The following is a 23,331-nucleotide window of genomic DNA, read 5'->3' on the forward strand; positions in this document are numbered from 1 at the left end:
CCACCACAGTCAATTTATGACCTGGTTTTTTATCTACTTATCAATTCCTAAACTTATTTTCCCATGGGATAAATGTTTCATTCTAGGCATATTATCATATGACTTGCTTCTGATGTAACTTTCTCTTCTTGTAAGGCAAAACTTTTAGCAAGGAGTAAGATAGAATTGTATTAGCCCTAAATTAATCTGGGCTTATTTTCAAAGGGCATTTCTTGTTTATTATATGCAATTTTCAATATTTTCTTCTGTTTTGGTAAGTGGATCACACCTGAATGTTTATGGTACCTGAAACACTTACTTACAAGAATATCTGTTTTATTCTGATGACAGGGAAGGATAATGGGAACCAGCCTTATCTTTAGTTCCTAATTTACCACTGTGGACTATATCCAGCACGTCATTTTTGTGCATGGCTGATAAGAAATTAGCAAGCCGCCATGAATAGAGTTGATTACATTGGTCAGCCATGTGCAGCAAAAAAGCAAAATCATTCTGTCCATCTGGGATATCAAAGACACAACAGTCTTCGTGCACTTGCTTAAAAGAATATTTCTGCAGTGGTTGCCACAAAAGCCATAGGAATGAATAAACCCCCACAACTCCATACAGGAATATTAAAAAAATATAAGTAGCTATCAACTTCTGTAGAATGAAAGCCATGCTATGAGTACAGATGAATGTAGAGTAGCCAATGACGTTTTGTATGTCTGCCTGGCAAACATGCTTGAAGGAGATGGATCCTACACAGTTGAAGGTATAACCTAGCACAGTTAGAACCTTTGCCATTTTGAAGACGGTTTGTCCCAAATAGATTCTATAAATCATCCTACCACCTTCAGTGTGTGCCCTGAATCTACGGATCTTCTCAAAAAGGGCCTGGCCAAGTTCCCGATCTTTTGAATCCAGGATGGGAGAAGAGGAAGGAGACTTGAGTTGTCCTAGATACCCCACATTAACAGTATTTGTGCACGTGCCTAGGAAGCGCTGGCAACCTATTTCAGAAAGAGCCTTGGTGGTCCAAGGTGACTCAAAACATTTCACAAGAATGGACAAGAAGTGTTCAATCTTTGATGAGGTCTTAGGATATCGGAACCAGAAGTTGTTGCTTGCCATTAAGAACAGTGAGTTGACAAGTGCAAAGTAGGGGAAATACTTCAAGAACAAGGGCAGAACTTTCTGATAACAGACATAGCTGATGTATAGGTACTGTTGGTAGTCCAGATTGATTGAGCGATGACTGTTTGCCACAGGAAACTCTTCACTGAGGGTTTGATCCACAGCTCGAGGCTTGGGTGCAACAGCTGAAGTCTCATTTAGCTTATCATTCAGAGGAAGGCAAGTCATGGTATCAACAGAGATTAATAGAGTTCCTGAGAGAAGAGAAATAATCAGCATTGCTAGTACTAAATAGTCCATCAGAATATCCCACCAAGGCTTTAAAGACTGGAACTGGGTAAGGCTGTCATTGAAGAAAGTGACTTCTGACAGGGCAAACATCACTAGAAAAAACAAATAATTAATAGGAATATGAGTAATTTGTTTGGCTTTTGCACTAAAACAGGTGTCAAACTGGCGGCCTGGGGCTGGATGCGTCACACACAGGCCACGCCCACCCCAGCTCCGCGAAGGGGGGAAACGTCGCAAAATATAATGTGACGGCAATGTGACGCTGCAAGTTTGACACCCGTGCACTAAAACAAGCGAAGATTTTAGAGCATTTTGTTTGCCTAACTTCAGTTTGAGAGCTTAGAAGACAAAGATCTATAACGGAAACAAGAATTATAAAATACTGTTATCTGGAGGAAAAACTATATGTATTTCTGCAATTGTTGCAGAAATATGAAATGAAATAGCTCAGGAGTGATGCAGAACATCATAGTATATATTTCTATATCTGTATCTATCTATCTTATCTATATCTCCTTTTGACTTTTGCTAATTACATTGTGCAAATGTGGTTTATTTACTGAAAAATGGTTGAACAAACAGTGGTTTAGTAGAAATGCAAATTAGGCTACCAAAAAAATTGAATTGAAATACATTGTCTCATCTGCTGTAGAGGGAAGTATACGTAATCCTCCACTTACAACCACAAGTTGTAACAGTTGTAAACTGAGGCACCCACATGCTCAGACTTAATTTTATGGCAGTCATGAAGCGAATCATGTTATCATAACTCTGAATCACAAATCACTGAATAAATCACATGGTCATAAGGGTGAACCCATTCTCCTAAATGAAATGAATGAAACATTTCAAATCACAGTCACGGGACTGCAGGACACTGCAACCAGTCATAAATGTGAACTGGTTGCCAAGCAGCCGAAATGCTGTCATGTTACCGTGGGAAGGGTGAGATTTTGCAACAACCAGAAGTGCTTTACGGACTGTAAAGCACCCTTTCCGAGGCCACTGTAACTCTGAAGGGCTATTAAATGGCCCATTGTAAATCAAGAACTATATTCAACCTACTGTATATTATCAGAGAAGCAAAAAAATAAATAAATCAAATATATTTTAAATGCTTGTCTTTTACTGAATGTAAAGTATTAATAAATAAACAAAATGCAGTATAAACACTGAGCAGATGACACTGCTTTTTTTTCAAGTAAGCCTTGGGGGGGGGGGGGTGGAAACCCTTACAGTATTAACTCAAATGGGAAGTTTCTTACAGTTTGGGTAATTATGGGTAATTTTATTACTGTTGTTTTATAAACAGCCTTAAGATCAATGGTAGCTGCTGGTCTATTAAGTTTTTAGATGAAGTATTAATTCATGAGCTGAGTTGGTCTTTGTTTTAGAGCAGAGGTGTCAAACTCATGGCCTACAGGCCAGATGCATCACACGCTGGCCATGCCCACCCCTGGTTCACCGAAGGGGGGGAAAGTTGTAATACGTCACATGGTGAGTTTGACACCTGTTTTAGACTGTTATATGGCCTGATTGATGTGATTTGTAAACCATAGTTTATAGCTCAGTGTGTCATGTGTCGTGTGCCTTATGCCACCAGACTCAAAATTCTAGACCTAGAAAAACTATGCTGCCTTCGGTCCGATCTAAGTATAGTATATAAAATCATACAGTGCAATGTCCTACCAGTCAATGAATACTTCAGCTTCAATCATAACAATACAAGAGCACACAATAGATACAAACTCAAGGTTAACCGCACCAAACTTGATTGCAGGAAATACGACTTCAGCAACAGAGTAGTCAATGTCTGGAATACTCTACCTGACTCTGTGGTTTCTTCCCCAAACACCAAAAACTTTAACCTTAGACTGTCTACTATTGATCTCACCCCTTTCCTAAGAGGTCTGTAGGGGACATGCATAAGCGCACCAATGTGCCTACCATCCCTGTCCTATTGTTTCTTTTATTTTTTTATTTTTCTTATATGTATCCATGTATTCATAACTATGTTTTTACTTATAACTATTATCTTGTAAGCAATTGACAAAAATAAATCAAAATAAATCTGTAAAACAAATACTGTCCACCTTACAGCTTACCCTCCTTACCCACCAGTGACCACAAGCCCCATGAATCTGCCTTCCCTCTCTTATTCTTTCCCTTCCTCTGTCCAACATCAGCTCCTCACCTGCAGGAAGCCAATCCTTTCCGCAGGCAATCTTCTCTTCCTTTTTTTTCTATCCAGGAGGGTACCCGTTCCCGAATCTTCTCTCCTTTATCTGTGATTGCCTACGATTTCTCAAGGCAACTCTCAGCAGCCCAAGAAGCTTTATTTCATCTCCATGGCAGCTGAGTGAGGGAGCAAAGGACTGGAATGGGGGGGGAAGAACAAAGCTAGTGTGACCTAGCCAGGAGGACTCATTCGCTTTCAGCATGAGCTTGCCCTCTCTTGAAATGCAAACAGCAATACACGAAGGATGCGGGAAAGGGGGGAAACTAGCAAAAATCACTAAACATATTAAATCACAGAACTATTAAGAGAATTTTTTTTTTAAAAAAAAATATGTATTCCTCCAACTGGCGCCTACACACAGTTTAACAGTGGTGTCCCACTATTAAAATTACAGAGGCAAAATTCTCACACCAGGAGATGGAAACAAGCGGGATATCGGACAACATATTTAATCCAAACTTTTAAGCTTCGCCCTGCCAAAGAAAACTTATTTTTAACAAATGCAGATTAAAGTGGAACACCGCAGATAAGGACGATTGCCAAAGGGAAAAAAATGGACTAAAGTTGAATACAGGTAGTCCTCAACTTATGATACAATTGAGCCCAAAATTTATGTTAAGTGAGAAATTTGTTAAGTGAGTTTTGCCCCATTTTATGACACTTTTTTGCCACATTTGTTAAGCGAATCACTAACACAGTTGTTAAGTGAATCTGGTTTCCCATTGACTTTGCTTGTCAGAAGGTTGCATGACTCTGGGGCCCTGCAACTGTCATAAATGTGAGTCAGCTGTCAAGCACCAAATGTAAATCATGTGGCCATGGGGGTGTTTGTGTGCTGCTGCAACAGTCATAAGTGGGGAATATGGTCATAAGTCACTTTTTTCGGTGTTGTTGTACCTTCAGACGGTCACTAAACAAACAGTTGTAAGTTGAGGACTACCTGCATGGCAGTGAAAGAGGTAAGAGGATGATAGGTGTGTATGTGGGGGGACTCTATGGTGTCCTCTTCCCTGGATGCCTTAAGCAGGTGCTTACCCAGAAACTTAAGAAAGCCCAGGAGATGACTCTTCCATAATTGGATTCTCACGACCATCTTAGGTAGAAACATACTGGAATCGTGCTTAGGTTTTGAAGGAAGCATCCACAAAATGTTCTTGGTTGCTTGTCTAGGCATTTGCCCTGGGAGTTTCAGAGGTTTCCCACCTAAATATTAGCTAAGGGGCCTTAGAGCCTGCTTAGTCAGAGAGCTCGAAGGGCAGCTCCCTGCTGCCACCTGCAGGGGCAATAATTAGCGTGATCTGGGAGGCCAGTCATCCAGGGTAGGTCATGCTTTTTCAGGAGGCAACTGGACCTTCTTGTTTTTCTCTTTTGAAGACGTTTCACTTCTCATCCAAGAAGCTTCTTCAGCTCTGACAGGATAGTGGGGAATGATCTGGGAGACTGCTAAAAATATCTGGAAATTGTCCAAGAAGCTTTAATCGGGAAGAGTGTCTCTTCTGTTTAAAAGCTGGAATCCTGGAATGCAAGTAAGCAAAGGTAGCAACTAATGTTTTTTTCCCCTGTGTCTTTTGCTCTGGGTAATCTGTCTGAAAAAACTGAATGGCTATCCATAAAGAAAGTGCAGTACCTGCAACCATCTTGATTTGCTTGCACATTCTGTACTCTTTTGAGTTGTGCAGCACCGGAGGCTGTTTATAAAGCAATTGCCTACCTAGGTAGTTTTTAAAGTGATGCGTGGTTAGAGCCCTTTGCTTTTGTTTAGAAATGTGCCTAACTAATTAGGAAAAACAATCACTCAAAAGGTAAACTGGAATAATAGAAATCATTAGAGGGAATAAAGATTTGGGGAACCATTTCATCACCTTGTCTCTTTAGTGCATGTTTTATGGCTGGTTCTGGCATCTGTTTTGCAAACAGGCAACAACTTCCCAAGGAGGCCATTTTATGACAAGACCTATAACATGCTCTTTAAAAAAACACAGGCAGCCGCAGCTCAAATATTTTACTCCCAGACTTGTAGCTAGGGGTAGTGTATAGGGACTAGCTCCCAACTTTTTCTGGTGACCTTAATTCCACTTTGTCCTAAAAAGATGAGATAAATGAACTTTACATTTTTTAGGCTTTCTGCGGGCTTACCACATACCCGTTCTAAATTATTTAATACTAGGATTCAATAACAGTTGGCTTCAAAGACAAAAACAAAAAAAGTTTGGGGGGAGACAAGCACAAAAAGTTACTCATACAGGTAGTCTTCGTTTATAAACTCCTGTTTAGCAATTATGCAATTTCTCCAAAACAGATGTGTCCATTCCTAACATTGTGTGTAGCCTGTATGATACCTATAATTCTAGGAATACAGGTTGGTTTTCAGTTAGGGTTGTCTTGCTAGGACTCCTGATGTCCAATAGATGGCAGCAAAGAGCCTCTCCTCTCTCAATTAGGTTTAGTTGAAAATGAGTGGCTAGAATCTCCATCTAGAATACCATTAATCACAGCTCCATCTCATTATTCTACCAGCACTCAAATGAACAGCATTCTTAAATGTGGTGTAATGAGTTTATTTGAAATATTTTGGACTCCATTTTAATATTCTTAAGAGGGAGATTTTGTTCATGGAAATATGCACATTTCACTTGTTTCGTAATAGGGTAAAACAGCCTAAAAAGCTTCAGCAGGCCGCCTCTTCATTCTGCTAAGTGAAGCCTTCAATTTCTGTTCTAATGTGCTGATTGACAACATCTTACAAGATAAAGATTTCTTACAATAAAGCTCAATTTCTCATGACTTCGGGGACTCATACATGGACCTTTCTTGGCAACAATACAGAAATGGCATCCTATTCAGTTTTTGGATTACCACCACCACCACCACGTTTCTAGCTCTCTCCCCTAACAATTCACATTACCACATCTGTCTATTCTTTCAGACCTGCAACCATGTTAAGTGAAAACCTCATTTATTGATTTGCATAGCTTACATTTAATTAAGGTTGCAGTTTTACTCTAGGCAATACAAGAACAGATCACTTCAAGCACACAGCTCTATGCACCTGGCACATACCAATAGATGAGGTTGCTTGTCATTGGAAAGCTATGAAAAAAATTCCGGGAAGGTTGACTTCTCATACAAAGGCAGTCTGTTTCTTGACTGGATTTTCAAGATATATGATGCATTTCTTTTCCCTAAAGATAGCTCACAACAAATTGGTAACATGCAGAATCAAGCTTCAACTATCTGTGCATAATTTCCAGTAAGGTTTAACTAATTAATTTTCTGCCTTACCTTTTAAAAAAAAAATCATAGTTAGGATATTCTGAATCTTCACATTTTATCTTAGATAAAGGAGGCAAATTAGTTTTCCCCCCCTGGCATTCCTTAATTAACATCAACCGCTAGGTGGCAACAAGATGTAACAGAGAACTTAATTAGTAAACGTTTTAGGAAGAGAAAAAGTGGATTAAGAGGCTCTGATAGAAGGTAAAAGCATATGCAGTCCTTTCATGGTGTTTCCAGTCTCTAGTGACATCTGCTTCTTGAAGTCTATAAGAAATGTCTGGTAAGTAAAAATGCCTTTGAATCAAGGTTGGCTCCTGGTAATTTTCATCATCTGGTCTAGGCAATTTTCCTGCTGTGATAAGTGTTTCGTCATTGGGAGGTGACAGAGAGGATCTAGACACATGTAAAATGGTGGCCCATTCTACTTTCCCCCTAAAAACCAAGGTGATATGGTTACAGTTTTGTGGTTCCACCCAGCCTCCTTCACCACAGTTTATGGATGGCCCAATTATGATTTGTATATCAACCCACTTGTCCCGATGCCCCCGCTGCACTCAGCTAAGATCCAACTGAGACAGTCCAAGGGCTGCATGCTGAAAGTGGTTGGTGTTTCTCTTAATATCCTGCCTTAAAGACACCATGTCCAATCCCAAGATAATCGTATACAGGCAATGTAGGGATCACTGAGGTGCATCAAGGAAGCAAATTGAAAGGACAGGCTTTCGGTTGGAATCATTTCAATTAGATCTGTCCTGTTTCCTGTGAGACCATTCCCTCAAGTCTGCTTCCTGTCTTCTTTGCCTCCCTTCAAATCCTCTTACGGCTACAAGGGAGATCAGAATTCCAGCTATACCACAGCCACTTTTCATGTCTTAAAACTGTTTGGCAACTCACCTGGAATGTGAAGCCTTAAAATTGAATAGCCCTTCCTGACTTAATACATGTAATTCAAGATGTAATTGAAAGGCCTCTACTCGTGTAGTTCCACAGCCTGTCTTGATTGGGAATTCTCTTCCCAACGGCCAAGATAGACCTTCCTTGCTGACAACTTGTTCAACAACCATTCAAAATTATGGGGGTGCTGAAAAATTAGACAATAGTCATAAACTTGCAGCTATCACAATGTTCCAAGATCATGTGATCACCATTTGCGACCTTCATAGCCAACTTCCAAGAATCAATGGGGAAGCTGGCAGGAATTTGCAAATCAAAGGTACATGACATCATGCTTAAAGACTCAGGGTGATTCACTTAATGACTGCAACCCGAATTGATCTCATAACAATGTCACATGACAAAACAACCTTACCATTTAGTAATGAAATTGCCAGTCATTATTGAGGACCACGAGTATTGCTCCCAGAGAAACTCTGTTTTCTTGTTTCTTCTCATGCTACCTTCTTAGTGTAGTTTACAGTGTCACCTCAATCCTCTCTCAATTTCCAGCTGTCCAGTTATTCACTGGCTGCATTTCAGTTGCACACATCCAGACAATCAGTAGGTGGCAGTGAAGATTTATAAAAGCTAACCCTTTGCAGCCACCTGGTGGTTATGAAGTTAACGGGTCAACCTGCAGTTTCAAGGATTTTAGAAAAAGTCCATCAGTACAACAATAAGAAGAACCATGACCTGGATGACTGAGAATCTCCATAGACAAGAAAGAAAGAAGTAAAAGAAAAGCATGGAGTAACCAAGACATTGTGTGTGCATCTATGAAGGAGCCTCTAAATATACTAAAGCAGCTAAATGACATTAGAAGGGGCTGGAAATTCAGTCATGGCTCTTTGAATGCTGTGCATGCATCTATAATCTGGGTAGCCAGATTTATGGTGGTGCAACAGGAAGGGAGCACAAAAAAGCAACTATGTGGATATGACTTGGATTTAGATTAAGAACTAGGATTAAATTTCCATTCAGCCACATTATTCAGTGAATGACTTTAATTTGGATAGTTTTGTACACTGTACTAAATCATAGTACGATTTGTTTAATTTCAGGCTTACATGACATGAGTCAGTCAACCTCTTACTGAGTGGATTGTTTTATGATGTTTCTGTATTTTTTGCCATTTTTAATAAAGGCCTGAACATTATTTCATGGTTTCTCCAAGGTTAGAAGTTTGAGAAAAGTTGCTCAGGGTGATATATTATTTCACTGACAATTGAATAAGGTTTCTTTGTGCAATAACCAAATACATTTAATTCTTCCATTGTTTGCTTACAAAGTCTGGGTCATTACCAATGATTAATTAGAGGGTAGCTAAATGACATAACTATATATTTATGGTTTTCAATCTCTCCTTCATGGAAGTACATAATAATTCAGGATACTAGTTTATGAATATTTCTAAATGCTACTTGACTCTATTTTATTAGCAAAAATATAACTCTTGACAGGGGTTGTAATTGCAAACAACATACAGACATGCATACACACACACATACATATATTCATACATACATAGTGTTGGTACTTAGGGCTGGTATCAAATCCAAAAATACAAGACAAACATTAGGCTTAGAGTGTGTCATGAATTAGACCTTTATACCAAATCTCTTCATCACCAGCCATTTATTCTTTCAACTGGAGGTGAACCTGATACACCATGTATAGAATGCTAGTGGTTTACCATTAAATAAATTGTCAATCAACTAACCAGTTAAACTACTGGTAAATGTTGATAATTCATACTAAATGAAGATAAATAAATAATAATGATTGGGTCTTTACAGATCTTTTGCAGTTATTTTTGAAAACTCTTTAAAGCTGTACATGTTTCTCTTTTAGCACTGTTGTCTTTTTTAGCACTGTTTTAGCACATTATTACAAAATAATGAAAATCCCATTGGAGATGAATGGCACTGATGTCCATGATCTAGAAAAAACTGGGTTGTTTCTCATGAAAGAGTCCTTTGAAGCCTTCCCAGGCATAACCTGATATTCCTAATAAAGCATTTGCTTGATGCTTCCTCAATGGAATGTCATTTGCTCTGATTAGAAGCAAGACACTGCCTAGACAGCCTGTCAGAGGTACCATCAGGGCTGGAACTTAAGACAGAGATCTAATGCTTTCTTCAAATAAATCAACAAAAAGACCTGCAATTGTAGATTCCTGAAAGTCTTGCATTTCAAGAAATGATAGTTTATATCAATGTATGTTTTCTATCTGCATGGGACATACTTCATGTTCCCTATTATTACTTACTAATTACTAAGAGAATCTGTTTTTTAAAAATCTCATGACTGCAACAGCTTGCTCAAGAGTCTTTTTTGAAGGTCTTTGTTGCATGACAACAATTATGATTTTCATTCTATAGGCAGAAGCTGAGAAAGCTGAGTCTTCCTTTAAGAATCCTGGAATTCATCTAAAGGAAGACAGTCTCATTAATGAGATGTAAGAGTTACACTATATATCTCCTAATTTGTCATCTGATAGACTGAGGAAAAAGTTAGGGGAACTGCCCCAATATTTCCCAGAACTTGCTTTGCATGGAAGGTACTTCAATCTGCCAAGCACATGGACATCCTCCATGACAGTAACTGCACTGAGGAGATGCTCACATTGGCAGAACATTGCCTAAGATTTAGGCCAATCCGACAGAAAAATTAGAAGTTGCATCATATGATGAATCCTTATTGATCAAAACAAATGCTTTGTGGTTTGGCTCTTCAACATTTCAGAACACAATTCTTCTAACAAAAAACAGAATAAAGACAGCGAGGTTATTTTGATAATTATGCAAGATTCCTAGTCCCTGACTAATTCTCACCTATTGCAATAAATAGGCAAAACATCACCCAGAATCATGTTTGATAAAAGTAGTCAATGTCTCCAAACATGTCAAGAAGAAACCGCAGCTTAAGAGTGGAAAAATTAATCCACTTGAAGAAGAGTATCTAGCAAAGCTTCAGAGCAGTTCAAAAATATGTACATACATAGACACAAAACAATTAAATACAAGGATTCATTCTTATCTGGTACAGCCTTTTTTCTTATAAATTATTTATCCTATTTAACTGTTTTGAAAATAGGGGTTTTTCAGAAAAACAAAAACTAAGCAAAACCAAAATGTCACTTTCAACTTCTTTTTGCTGAGAAGAAAACCCTTCACCTCTTTGTAGGGTTAAAGCTGTCAGCTCCTTCCTGATTTCATCCTGAGATACAGATTTGCTAGACTAAGACTTATCACGTCCATTCCATGGTGACATGGAAAAAACATTGGAACTTACTGGGAGAGTATCTGGGATGAATAGAGCCAGACTCTTACGTGTTCTGGTTCTATGCCTACACAGTCAGCACTTGAGAAATTAACTGTCCTTGCTGCTGTTCACATCGGTCATTCGTCCTCCATTTTTACCCTTACTTCTAAAGGCAATGTCTCATAAAGATTGCTCTCCACCACCAGACCACTACGCTTGAGGAGTTTGCATTGACCAATCTCCAAGGGTAGGGCGTCAAGTTGGTTTCCTTTCAGCTCTATCCTGGACAGCAAAGGAAGCCAGCTTATGCGATCGGAGATGCGCCGGAGTTTGTTGTGTTCTGCTTTGAGAACTTTGAGTTTCCTGCAGAAGTAAATTTCATTAGGCAACGTCTCCAAGCAATTGTGTGAAACAGCAAAATATTGAAGGCTTTGTAAAACTCCCATCCCAGAAGGGATGACCTGAATTTTATTGTAGGAAAGATCCAAATAATGTAGCCTAGTGCACATGAAGAGTTGGGAAGGGAGAGCTTCAATGTAATTATGGCTGAGGTCAAGTTGCTCCAAGGCCTTGAGTTTGCGGATATGTTCTGGGATGGTGAAAATCTGGTTGTGCCAAAGTTTGAGACATATCAACTTTCGGCAATGCTGGAAACTAATGACTTCCTCAATAGAAATCAACTTATTATTCTTCAAGTCCAGCTCTTGCAAGTTCACAAGGCTAAAGATAGCATGGGGGATCCGTTCCAGGTTACAGTTTATCAGTTTTAGCTCCTGCAGTGAGAAAAGCTTCTTGAGATTGTTTAGGGCTACCAACTTAGTCCCATCATTATGTATCCTGAGTTTTTGCAGGTGAGTGGCCAGATCAGCCACACTGGGTGGCAGTTTTGAGAAGTTGCTGTGGAGTGTCAAAACCTTTAGGTTCTTTAGCTCACGCAAGCTTTCTAGAGTTCCTGTCCTGCCCATCTCCTGGTTGAAAAATCCTGAAATGTACAACTCTTCCAAACCTCTCAAGTTGTAGATCCACACAGGTATATCTTTGATGTCATCAAAATTTACCATCATCACCTTCAGCTGTTCACGGAAGAACTTAAGGGAGGTAAAGGACAGCATAGCAGGACAGTTGATCAGCACTAGCTCTTGGAGATTGATCAGTTGAGTTACTGAGACCGGGAAAGTAACATCTTGGAGCAATTCCAGTTTTAGAGCTTCCAACTCAATCATCTCAAAAGTAGTGTCGGGCAACCCAGGCAACATGAAGAGATGGAGTTCTAGGCGCCCACTAGGGTTTGTCTGCAGTTTCTGCTGCAACTTATCACGTGTCCACTCATGATTGAGGTTGAGCTGTTTAAGTTTGAACTCACTGTCCTCAGAGAGGAATACAGCAAAGCGCTTGGAGTAAAGGGAATCATACTGGTCTATGAGATGGAGCATGAAAGCAAAATCATTTTTAACATCAGGGATGTCCTTGATGCCAGTATCCTCACGAGCAAAGCGAAATGAGTACTCTTTAAGTGGCCGGTGAAAGAGCCAATAAAGAGTATAGAGGCAGGTCATACCATACACACCGAGGAAACAAAGGTAGCACATAGCCAGCTTAAAGAAGAGACAGGCTTTGGTATGATTGCAACAGAAATGGTCATAGCCTGTCATATCCTCCATTTTAACACTACAGGGCACGATGAACTTAATATTGTGAACCAGGACTGCATTGTAGACAATAATAACTAGAAATTTGCAAACTTTGAGAATAGTTTGGCGGATGTACATTGTGTAAAGGATGTCTCCTTTTTCGACATGGAGTCGGAACTTTTTCACCTTTTCAAACAAAGCCTTAGCTTCCTCGCCTTCCTTTTTTCCCAACATGCTACTGGAAGGGGACTCTAAAACTTTCTTTCCTGTAACAGAGCCTCCTGTAGGAGAAAGTTCAATGAGTTCACTGGGAACATTACTTTTCCTAATCTGATTCACCTTTCCTGAGCTTGTGTTCCCCTCTTCAGAAACTTCTGAGATGGTTCGAGTAGTCCAAGGTGAGTCAAAGCATTTGCTCATAATGGAGATAAAATGTTCAATCTTGGAACTGGTACCAGGAAATTTGAACCAGAAAGAGGCACACACCATGAACATCAGTGTATGGATAACAACAAGGTAAGGAAAGTACTTAGCATACCAATGAAGGGCTGTCTCATAGCACATCTGATTGATGTAGCTGTACTGTTGAAGGTCTAGGTTGTTCCGTAATCCACTCATTTCCTGGTGGACAGAAGACTTGATTGGTTCAGAGTTATTGATTGTCTTCTTGGTGAAATCTTCACAAGTTAAATCAGTAAAAGCTGTGCCACTGGGAACATGATTGGGAAGGCAGATAATCTTGTCATGTATCACCTGCCATAACATATAAGTGAGGAAAAGAAACATGATATATCAGAGTCCATATGATACAACAGTTTACATCACATAACAATGGTCTGGTAGATTCCCAGAGGAGTTGATTGGGAGTTGACCATTTCAAGGGGCAAGAGCTACAATTTTCTTTTAAAAATAACCCAACAAAGAGAAAGGTAGCACAACAATAAGCTAATCTAGATCTTTAGCAATGGGCATTTCCCCAAATGTTACTTGCTGTGAAACACTGTCACAGTAATTATTCGATCCTTCAGGACATGTAGCCCAAACAGTACCCTAAATATATTATTTTCTATTTTTTATGTACTGGGACGAGATGAATCCTGCAATAATCTGGGACTGGAACTCCTGGTGCAGCAAATGAGCATATATAACTCTTTGGCCAGTATTTCTTACTTTATGCCAGCAGTGTTTTAATAACCAATTGTGATTTGATGAATTCTAGGAACATATTACTAGGCTCCTTAATGGGGCTTCTTTCCAATGGACTTCTTACTAGAACGTCAACTATGCAAGTTGAGCAGATATATGACAGATGCATAAGTCCCTTCATTGTTTCTGCTGCATCACCCAATATATGATACTATTTTTCTATATGCCTTTTTACTATACCAGCTCTCACATTTTCTGTAGTGCTGAATTAGTTCAGTATATCCAACTTACACCATCTCTGATTTTCATACAGGTGACACATCTGTCAGTAAGGTATTGACTGATTGTGTGCCATTAAGTTGGTGTTTACTCTTAACCATATTGATAGACCAGCTCCAGAGTGCACCCAAATGCCACTGTAACCGAGCCCATTCCTGCTACTGCCAGTGGTCCTTTTTCTCTTTTCTTTTGCCTTTCTCACCATTTACTGTATAGACCATGATTTGAGCCTGGCCATTTAAAGTTTTGATTGAGAACCTTGGATTCATTTGTTCTTTCAGCTATTTGTTTGTTTTGATCAAGATAGTGAGGGAAAGGGAGAGGAATTAGTAGATATGCTTGACTCATTTGTTATATGTAAATAATTCATGGGAGTGTGTGTATGCGTATGCATGTAGGCTTCTGATCCTGTTGCAATATAAGAAGTCACTAGGGAAGAAAATATTGCCCAACATGTTTCTATATGATTTCTAATCTCCCTAGACTGAAAAAAAAAATTACCCTTTCCCAGGATCAAATCATAAATCCATCCCAGTACATGTAATCAACTTCCAAAGCCCTTTCTGTCATAAATATTCCGTTCTGCAATTTCAGTCAGTGACTCCATGATCTTGTTTTGGAATGGTATAGTCTGCTTCCATACTCACTCACTTGCAGAGTGCAGCCAAAAACGCCTATCATCAGCATGACTATTGTGATGTACTCAGCTAACACATCCCACCAAGGCTTGAGAACTTTGAAAGCAGGCTGCTGGTCTGTGAAATGCTTGAATTCAGCAACTGGAATCATACTGCCTGCCATAAAAAAAGACAAGAAGTTAGAATGGTCTCCGTTTCAGGAATGCTAAGTTGAATCCGAAGTTAATTCATAGCTTGATGCAGGAGCTATAATCATCTCTTCTTGTACACCTGAGGCATTCTGGGACATGTAAATTATCTGTGGATTTAAGGCTGTTACTCAAGCATGCACAAAAAGGAAGCTGCTCTAGATCTTTTTCCTATCTGTTAATCTGGATATAAAAACAAGCCAATGAAAGGTCTGTCATTTGACACTTATCCGTTATTCCCACAAGCATTTATTCCTATTAAAAGCCCTAATGAAGTTTCAATACACATGATCCTCACATCTGGGAATGAGTAGAATAGCCTTCGCTAATCTGCCATTTTAGGCCATTCTGACTGAACTATAATTCAGCATTTTTGGAAGCCATGTTTGGAGATAGTGGGAGAATATGATCCAAAGCTTCAAAAGAGCAGGAAAGCCCTAGCTTTCAACTACCATTAGAGCAAAGCTCCTTATAGATATATGCCAGTTTTAATATATTTTATATGTTGATGTATTTTATATAACATTTTAATATATTTTAATGTTTTAAAATTCTTTATATTTTAATATGTTGAATGATAAAATACAGGAAACCAAATATTACAATTCCTAATTCTGAAGTTAACACTAAATGAAAAAACTCCTTGAGTGATGTTACAGTTAATCACATCTAGTTTAGAGTTAATACCTTGGTGAACTGCTTTGGGACCTTATATACCTAGCCTTGAGTTCCATAGTGGAAAAAAGGCAGGATATAAATACATCATTTTTAAAAATTCAGTGTTTCCTGTAAACCCTGAAAATCTCAGAATGGTAGTCAGGTTTCAGAAAATTCTCAGTGCCAGGCAATGATCAAATGTTTTGTTTGAGAATATCTCTGTACATCCAGGATCACATTTCAGGGGTGGAATTGTCAACCTTATAAGATACTATTGTTGTTGTTTAGTTTAATATCCCACCTTTTATTCAGGAGCTTAAGGTAGAACAAATAGAGTTTTCTCTTCCTCTTCCTTTCCCTCCCAAACCAGGCAAGATAAGCTGGAGGATGTCCACAGATAACGTACACTGGGAAGGACGCCAAACTATAAACTAGAGATATTTACATGCTTTGTTTCCAGTGTTTGTCAGTACACAGGTCCATACTCTTATTCAGTTGTCACAGCTGCAGCCCATGAAGAGGATCAAGGTCCTCTCCTCCCGAGTAGACCACGTCTCTCCCTTATCCTCTCCTCCCTGCGTGCCCTAGTATGGATAGGGGATGGGCCTGGGTCCTCCTCTGACTGCTCAGCTGGCTTCTGCCCTTCCTCAGCCTCCTCCACAACCTCCGGAGCCACACTTCCACTCCCTGTCGGCTGTTCCTCCTCTCCCTGAGAGTCAGTCTTCACCAGGGGCATGGCACAGGGAGTTTTCCAAAATTAAGGAAGGACTTGAATCTGTGTCCCTCCAGTCCTAGTCCAACATATTGAAGGAAGAGAATATTATATATAACAATGGTTGCTGTAGCTACTTTTGATACTGCCTCAGCTGATCCAAGGTTTTCAACAGCTAAATGTGCATGTGTTCATTCCAACCTTCTTTCTTGGTAACAAAAGAACCAGTCACTCACTTAACTATGATAGTAGCCATTGTGAAAACGGGGTTGATTTCTAGTCATCAGCTGAAAATCAAGCCCTTGGATACATTATTGCAGAAATGATTTTATTTTCTTATAACCTATGCCAAGTTCTGTCATCATCTTTCTCTTTAGCTTAAGATGGAAAGGCAATAGGACCAAGTCAGGCATTATATGGATATCTGGACAACAGCCCAAAAGAATTACACTTGTAACCTTTTAGCTGCATTCTTGCCTATAGTGTATCTTCTGTCAATATAGAATGGGGTGTTTTTTTTCAGATTCTGGGGTTGCTATAGTAACTATGCTCCCATTACACTGGCCTGGTCAGAAATATACCAAATAATATGTATGCCCAGAAATATGGGCACTTAATATCATCATGACGTCATGCTCATGTGCATTAGTTGACACCTACAATACTAAAATACTGAAACAATTCCCATACGAGTTTTAGAAAAATGGAAAAGCACATTCCAGTGTGTAAGAGAGAAGTGATACTGATATAAACTCAAATGCTGTGGCTTCATCTTATGGACTAGTATTTTTTTATTTATGACAGAGGGGATTAGTCTGATCAAAAGTGACGGAGAAACACACAAAAATAGATTGATTGTAATAGATTTTTTTTAATCCCTTGAGCTTTTTCTCTTATTATATAGGTCTTTCCATTATCTCTTTTGTTTTTCAAGAATCATAGAATTTGCTTTCCTTAGTTAGTTACTAGGTACAGTAAGTGAGGGTTACCTAAACGTATTACTCACTATAGAGAGTGTATATTACTTGTGTTATTCTCTTGGAAAATTTCCTTTCCCATTGTGTTGAAATGGCACCTTTCCATTTCAGAAGACTTCCAGAAAGCTTAGCTGTCAACTTATCTCCTCTAGATCTCCTAATACACCAGGAAAGAAATTTAAAATATTAACACTGTCAGAATCTTCTTATTGGAGCAACCTATCAATCTAAATAAGCAAATAACTTTGTAAATGAATATAAATATTTTTCTATTCTAATTTGCTTTGCTTTCCCTTAAAGATATGGAAGCCAAGAATCTTATCTCCCATCTCATACTTCTAAATGACATCCACTTAGTTCCCAGAGAGGCTTTATTTCCTTTTCCCATTTTTTTAATGTAACCTCTTTTATATAAAAGCACATCTGACTTTTGAAACTGAACAAGATAAATGAAAATATGGTCAAACAAAAATGGCATCTTTCTGTTCCTTCTTCACTAAAGCACATTGTTTTTCTTCTTTTGAAAGGAGGGTGGATTATTTTTAAAGAAACACTTAATAGTATTTGCTACACTGTAATTTTCCCAGAGAACTTCAATTACTGTACAATATTTATTTAGGAAATTTATAGAGCCACTGACTAGATTACAACAGTATTGGACTGATTAGAAATGTAATAAGCGTGTTAAAAAATAAATCATTAGCTACTACAAAATTTTCTCCCAAGCAAATTTTGCCTATCAAATCCAAAAGTGAATTCTGAGATTCAGAAGAATTTAGTGAGGTTTGAGAGGCAGGGGTGAGAGACAGAGAGAGAGAGAGAGAGCTGTTGCTCCAGTTGGCTCTTCAAAACACAAACCATAAATGATTTATAAAGTAGCTTTATAAAAACGCTTTATAAATCGAAAGTATCGTGGCCTCCAGTTTCTCCTTACTGTTGAGAGGTTCCTGTTGATACCTGAAAGTCAAGTTTCTTATATCACACAGAACTGGACTTCTGGTGCATTCAAGTGCTGATAACCTAGGTCGAATAAGCAAGCTCAGTTTCTTATTTGTGAGAGGTAAAAAAAAAAAAAAGAGGAAAGCCTTGGTGGCGCAGTGGTTAGAGTGCAGTACTGCAGGCTACTTCTGCTGACTGTCGGCTGTCTACAATTTGGCAGTTTGAATCTCACCAGGCTCAAGGTTGACTCAGCCTTCCATCCTTTTGAAGTGGGTAAAATGAGGACCCAAAATTGTTGGGGGCAATATGTTGACCCTGTAAACCGCTTAGAGAGGGCTGTAAAGCACTATAAAACGATATATAAGTGCTATTCCCTAAATTTCTATTTTTGGCAGGATGGGTGGGTCTGCAAAAGTACAAATATTCCACTACAATTCCACCTTAATAAGACAGGTCATGCAAAGTCCCATAGATTCACTGGCAGAAAGTATATTTTGAAGCTGGAACCTAAAAATGTTTTGCATTTTATTCAGCACCTTCCTGGCATGTAGAAAAAGCTTGTACAACAATGGTCCCTGAAGAGATATTAAAATCAGAGAATTGTTCCTGAAGGAAAACAATGTATTTTTTTTAAAAACGCGCTAAAAATCATTGTTTGTAAGGTGTGACGTCCTGTAGCACATGTTAATTATGTTCCATGGGGACAGGTTCTACAATTTTACCTTACATTTAAGCATACATCACTACGTAACTAGAGATTATACTGCAACCTGCTAAAGAGATTTACAGTGATCTGCAGGCATCTTGAGGTGAGGTAACTGCATAGCCATAAAATAACCACAAAAGTTGGTTTTGCACAGTGATTCAGGACTTAGAAGTGAGCCATGAAGTATTGATGCCAAACAAGGTGATAAAATCAAACAAAGATTGATTGTCAATATTGAGCAAATAGGTTTCAAAATGACAAACACAGTTCATAATGACAAATGCAACTTCAGTTCAGTGTAAAATGATGCATTTTTTAAGCCCAAACTCTAACTGTACATAAATAGGATTTCAGTGGGCAAATGACTAACCAGGCATAGGACTTTATAAACACAAAGATAATTAAGGTTGCAGGTTCAGTAAAAAGCCTAGACATTGCATCCTTTTTCTCTCTGTCTTTTAGATGGAATCAGGGTCAAACTAAGTTCCTTTCTTTGCCTGGCCCTAATCCTATCAAAACCAGATTGGCCCATGGGCAGCCTTTACAAGGAAATTGCAACAGAGACAAACCCGAGTCTTCCATTCTTAATCAGTCTGATTACATCAACATTCCACCTCCTTTAAACAATGGACTTTCTCAGTTCAGGTTGCCCCCCTGAAAAGCCCCTTCTGCCTAAAAATGGAAGTAATCTCAAGTAAACTAACAAGGACCTGCCTAACTTCCCCAAACTGGCCAGCAAATCCAATCTCTATAATTCGGCTTTGTAGTCTTCAAATTATATTTTAAAAAGCTTTGCTATTTTGCAATGCAGTTCAGGGTCAAAGAAGGAAATTTCTCCACCCGGCTTAAGAAATATGTGGAATTTGCTGCTAAAAGGTGTGGTCATGGCAGCCAATTTGAGTGGTTTTCAAAAAGACTTGACAGGTTTATGGAGAATCAAGCTAACAATCACATCAAGTGTTTACCACCCCTTGAATCATAGGCAGCAGGTCTGAAACACTGGCTGCTGGACGCATCAACAGAAGAAGTCTATTACCCTTCAATCCAGACTTGTGAATTTCCTCTATGCATCTAGATGTCCACTGTGAGCAAGTGTCCCTAAGGTGATCAATTCTATTCCCTTTAGTTTACTCAGGCTGGAATAGCATATTCCTAACACAGTGTTTCTCAACACTGGCAACTTTTAAGTTGTGTGGCCTTCAAGTCTCAGCATTCCTCTGTCAGCACGGTGGCTGGGGAACTTGCAAGTTGAAATCCACACATTTTAAAGTTATCACCTTGAGAAACACTGGCCTAAGATAATTTCCAGATAAGTCTGGTAGCTTGTTGTAGCGCCAGCTACAATAGCAATATTGTTGATAAAACCATTAGCCTGAAGTACGTCCCCTTTTCTCCTGACTGGAGAATTCCACGGGTTGTAATAGTTCTGAAACTTCCTGGATGGACAGAGAGTAGCAGAAGTGCATGTAGGCCAGGGAATTCTGGGAGATGGAAGTCCATACAACTTAAAAGTTGCCATCATTGAAAAACACTGGCTTAGGGTACACCAATTCCAATCTGACTTAACTGAAGAGAGAACATATTACCGGGATAGCAATTCACCACCTGGCTTACAACTGATTGAAATCAGCATTTTCAAGTTCCATCTAATTGGATTCTCTACCTTCCTCTGCCTCGCCCACCAATTTAATTATACAAGGGGGGGGGGGTTTAGCAGCACAACTCCTTACAATACCCTTCCAAGCACGAGCTTGCTGAGATTCCTCCCAGTAGAACTCGGGAGTTCTGGGCCCAAAAGGGACTTTCATGGGAAGACTGGAAGCTCTTGTTGGCCTTGTTTGCCCTCACCCGGGCGTGGCCACTGCCTGGTGCCTGAAACTGATCAGGAGCGGCTCCTGTCTTTTGCTTTCTTTTATTTATTTTTATTTGTCAATTGCTTACAAGATAATAGGTATAAGTAAAAACATAGTTATGAATACATGGATACATATAAGAAAAATAAAAATAAATAAAAATATAAAAGAAACAATAGGACAGGGACGGTAGGTACAGTAGGTGTCTTCAGCAGTTTTGTCCCCCGAAACTGAAGGCCCCAGAAGTCTCCCGCCTTCCCCTCCAGCCCTCCTCCTCCGACAAGACAGACGTGCTCGGCGGTGGAGGGGAGGTGGCCTCTGACCCTGAGGAATCAAGGACGCTTCAGGAGTCTGCAAAGCTGAAATACATCCATCCCGCTTTGTGGAGGGGAAAAAAAAATGCCTTCCTGCTTGGTTCATTCTTCCTACCGCGGCGGGATGTTTTGGGGACCGAACTGGCAAAGAAGCGGGAAGCCACTTGGCGCGGGACGAGTTTGGTCCAACTTAGCCAGCTCTCCTGGGTCAATCCCCCCCTTTCCCGCTTCCCTACTCGGAGGTGGGAAACGGAGGCGCCGGGGTACGCTTTTTTCCCCCCCTAACCGCCTCTACTACTTCCCGGTACTTTTTTCCATATTCATACCACCCCTCGTCTTCTCCCTCCCTCCCGACGCCAGCCTGCCTTCTCCAAGTCGCCGCTGCCCTTCGGCCGCGTGGGGTTTGCACTTGCATCGCTTCCAGCGAGAGCAGAGTTGAGGGCACCCTACTGAGGAGATTATGGCACGCGGTATCCCAACCACTTGCCTGTGGTCGGTGGTCTTTGGTCCTGATCCGGCTCTCCTGCTGTGGCCACCTGCTCTGGACGGCCGTGCCCCGCCTTCGCCGCTGCTTTCCCCGGCGGCAGAGTCGCCTTGTGCAAGCCGCCGCCGCCGCCGCCGCCTCCTCTACGCCCGCCTCCAGTGGAGCGCCTCTTCCTCCCCAGGCGCTTGGCGATCCCGCCTCTCTCCCCATTGCTCTAACTAAAGTGACTTTTGGGAGGGAGGCGACCTACTGTAAGGCGCTGCCGCCGTGGAGCAACTGGGAGGAAGCCGCCCGACAACCCACGCAAGTAACGAGGAACAACCTGGGACGGGCTGCCAGCCGGGAACCACCCTAGGGAAGGGCTTCTCCGGCCCGGCCCAGGCTGGAACTCTTTCCCTGGGCACTTGGTGGCAGAGGAGCAGATGAAGGATAGTGGTGGCGTCCTCTGCCTTGTGTACCAAGCGGGGCCAGTAAGTCCAAATATGAGGGAGAAGTCTTCCATCTCTTTTACCGTCCAAGCAGAAGCAGCATCTCCACCTACTGGGAACAGGTGGTTATAGGAGAGCCCTGTTTGCCTATCCCAGGAGTCTGGTAGCATCATCTTTTCCAACTAACAAATTGATAAAGTCAGTCGTAGCTGGTATTATACCTTTATACAAACGTGATACTCATCAGAAACAAGGCTGCCACACTCCTTCTGATTTTTGACCACTAATGATATAAAGGTGTCAAAACATCGCATGCTCAGAGGCATCCTAAGGAAGTAGGGTGAGTTAGCTGGAATCTCTGCACTTGGTTCCTGGGCATTGTTCTCATGACAGCTTTATGGCTGGTACCAAATCACCTGAATGCTGTAAATCCAAGCAAACGTTGTGGGCGTATCCAGATGTAGTAACACAGTGAAATAAATATGCAGAATTCCTCTGCTCACACAAGCATGTAAGGTGTTCTTGTTACTGGGTGACTGATTCTGGGGTATGTAAAGCACAAGTTTACAATTGGCACAAAAAGTAGTATGTCTGGAATTATTTTAAACTTACCTCTCTGACGTTTAGCCTGTGGGAAATGATACTGTATAGAGAGGATCCATTACTTGATGCTTCGATACCAGACAATAAACTTTCCCTGGATTCTTATCTGACTATTGGAACTAGATGTATAATTATCTAGCAGTGCCTTTATATGGGCTGAATCCAATAAAATAGAGGTGGTTCATAGAATCTTATGCAGCTCTCAAAACTCCCTTTCAGCTGAGAAATATAGGAAAACAGTAGCTTTGATTTATCATCGCTAAAAAAAAAATTGAAACGAGCCCATACTTAGTCATGCTTGCATTTTTAATTGGCTCCTTCTGTTTGCACTGTCAACCTCCTCCCATTGTTAAGTGCACCCTTGGTCTCCTGCGTTGGCAGTAGAAAATTAAATAGGTGCATACTTAGCTTTACCAGCTACAATCACTAACTTATGTAACCTGTAATAATGATTTTTTTAAAAAACCGAGAACTTACTGGACTTTTTCTAATGTTTCATTTCATGTAGTGCTTAATGTAAAATATTAACATGAGCACTGTTGAGAAATAAGCCTGCTTAAATTGGAAGTTAAGCTCATTGACTCAAAGGCTTTCTCTTTCAAATATATATGATTGGACTCACATTACTCAGAGGTGATAACGCCCAGTTAGCTG

General features: G+C 40.1%; 2 protein-coding genes across 3 annotated transcripts; both read right to left on the reverse strand.

The window, feature by feature from the left end:
* Positions 1–315: 315 nt before the first annotated feature.
* On the reverse strand, positions 316–3,990 carry LOC148132144 (volume-regulated anion channel subunit LRRC8D-like). The gene is made up of 2 exons (XM_087955564.1): positions 3,602–3,990; positions 316–1,499 (listed from the first exon to the last, which is right to left on the reverse strand). The coding sequence occupies exon 2, from the start codon at positions 1,495–1,497 to the stop codon at positions 316–318; it is 1,182 nt and encodes a 393-aa protein (XP_087811690.1). The 5' UTR covers positions 1,498–1,499; positions 3,602–3,990.
* A 5,486-nt stretch (positions 3,991–9,476) lies between these two features.
* Positions 9,477–21,943, reverse strand: LRRC8E (leucine rich repeat containing 8 VRAC subunit E). 2 transcript variants are annotated; one of them, XM_087955566.1, is made up of 3 exons: positions 21,646–21,943; positions 14,830–14,968; positions 9,477–13,506 (listed from the first exon to the last, which is right to left on the reverse strand). In XM_087955566.1, the coding sequence occupies exons 2-3, from the start codon at positions 14,965–14,967 to the stop codon at positions 11,260–11,262; spliced, it is 2,385 nt and encodes a 794-aa protein (XP_087811692.1). In that variant the 5' UTR covers position 14,968; positions 21,646–21,943; the 3' UTR covers positions 9,477–11,259. The 2 variants fall into 2 exon arrangements, with proteins under 2 accessions (XP_087811692.1, XP_026532694.1); XM_026676909.2 differs by lacking the exon at positions 21,646–21,943 and having other exon boundaries at positions 14,826–14,960.
* Between the last annotated feature and the right edge of the window lie 1,388 nt (positions 21,944–23,331).

The sequence above is a fragment of the Notechis scutatus genome, chromosome 2 (genome assembly GCF_049901735.1).
Source record: "Notechis scutatus isolate UNSWTSFEM ecotype Mainland chromosome 2, rNotScu1.2, whole genome shotgun sequence".
Taxonomy (NCBI): Eukaryota; Metazoa; Chordata; class Lepidosauria; order Squamata; family Elapidae; genus Notechis; species Notechis scutatus.